The sequence below is a fragment of the Nicotiana tomentosiformis genome, chromosome 9 (genome assembly GCF_000390325.3).
Source record: "Nicotiana tomentosiformis chromosome 9, ASM39032v3, whole genome shotgun sequence".
NCBI lineage: Eukaryota > Viridiplantae > Streptophyta > Magnoliopsida > Solanales > Solanaceae > Nicotiana > Nicotiana tomentosiformis.
This window is the reverse complement of record NC_090820.1, coordinates 84444862-84446467: the sequence shown is the minus strand read 5'-3', so window position 1 is coordinate 84446467 and position 1606 is coordinate 84444862. Positions and strand designations below refer to the sequence as shown.

Here is a 1606-nt window from a genome sequence, read left to right as displayed (position 1 = left end):
CATACTGGCATCATCAGCATATCATACCAGATTTAGAGTTCCTCCTCCTCCTCCTCCTCCTCCAAGTGATCCTAAGAACAAAGGAAAAGCTAAGATGGACGATATGAGTGGTATCGGGAAAGACAATGCTACGCACGCCGAGAATGTCGAAACTTTGGATGGTCAGAGTACTCCAGCGCAGAATAACTTGGTTTTATGGTTAGAACAGAAGATATTGGAGTTACAAGGGGAACTTGAGCAGGTCCATAACTTGGAAAACCTTTCCTTACCCTGAATGTTCCCGACATCAACCAACAAAATGCCCACAATCCAACACCTCCTCAAAGCACGCAAATCCCCCCACAAAATCCTCCCGCACCTCACCAATACGCCACGCCTCCCCAAAATCCTAATCCTCCACCAATACCAACTCCTCCACAGCATCATCATCATCCAACCTAGTACCCACAAACTACGACCTACCACACTCCTCAGAATGCACCACAACCTACTCCTGACCCACAAAACTCAACCAATGACCACCATTATGCCCAGATTCCCGGAGTCCACCAAAGAAATCCCATATATATGGAAACCTTACCCCATACCCCACAACAGACCCTATACATACCCGAATCCGCCGATAAGGACCTGCTCATCAAGAATATGGTAGAGCAACTCAAGCAACTTACCGACGGGGTTCAAAGTGTCAAAGGGGGTAAAGGCAATGAGGGTTTGAATTATAAAGATTTGCGTATTCAGTCAGATGTAGAACTGCCTGAGGGTTACAAACCTCCTAAGTTCAAAATATTCGACGGAACTGGTTATCCGAAGGTGCACTTGAGAACATGTTGTAACAAGCTTGTAGGAGTTGGCAGGGATGAAAGAATTCGCATAAGGTTGTTCATGAGAAGCCTCACTTGTGACGCCCTATCTTGGTACATTAGTCAGAACCCAAAGAAATGGGTTAATTTGGTAATCATGGTATCAGATTTCATGGATCGGTTCAAGTTTAACACAAAAAACACACCATACGTTTTCTATATTCAAAATTTCAAGAAGAAACCAACGGAAACTTTCTGCGAGTATGCTACTCGGTGGAGGTCTGAAGCTTAAAAAGTAAGGCCAGCGCTGGAAGAAGAATAGATGAATAAGTTCTTCGTCAAAGCTCAGGACTCTGAAGCTTAAAAAGTAAGGCCAACGCTGGAAGAAGAACAGATGAATAAGTTCTTCGTTAGAGCTCAGGATCCGCAATACTACGAAAGATTGATGGTTATTGAAAACCATAAATTTTCTGATATCATCATGTTGGGAAAGAGAATAGAACAAGGGATCAAAAGCGGAATAGTGACCAATTTTGAGGCACTCCAAGCCACAAATAAGGCCATGCAGTCAGAAGGTATCTCCAAGAAGAAAGAAGTAGGTGCAGTAATGGTAGCACAAGGTCCGAAGTCTCCTCTCACATACCAAACACCTCCACCCACATATCAGCCTTCACCTCCCAGATACCAACAACCTGCCACCACTTACCATACCTATAACACCCAACCAGCGTACTATCACTAACCACCAACCCGCCAAAACCACCAAAAACCTAGACCAAATGGTAGAACCTATATCGTCTTAT

The 1606-nt window shown here is 44.1% G+C and overlaps 1 protein-coding gene across 1 annotated transcript; it reads left to right on the top strand.

Moving 5' to 3' along the window:
• Window positions 1-645: 645 nt before the first annotated feature.
• LOC138899114 (uncharacterized) lies at window positions 646-1095 on the top strand. The gene has a single exon (XM_070185233.1). The coding sequence runs from the start codon at window positions 646-648 to the stop codon at window positions 1093-1095; it is 450 nt and encodes a 149-aa protein (XP_070041334.1).
• Window positions 1096-1606: the final 511 nt, after the last annotated feature.

Coding starts and splice junctions, on each gene's coding strand:
- LOC138899114 (XM_070185233.1), top strand. CDS start 646: ATGGTAGAGCAACTCAAGCAACTTACCGACGGGGTTCAAAGTGTCAAA.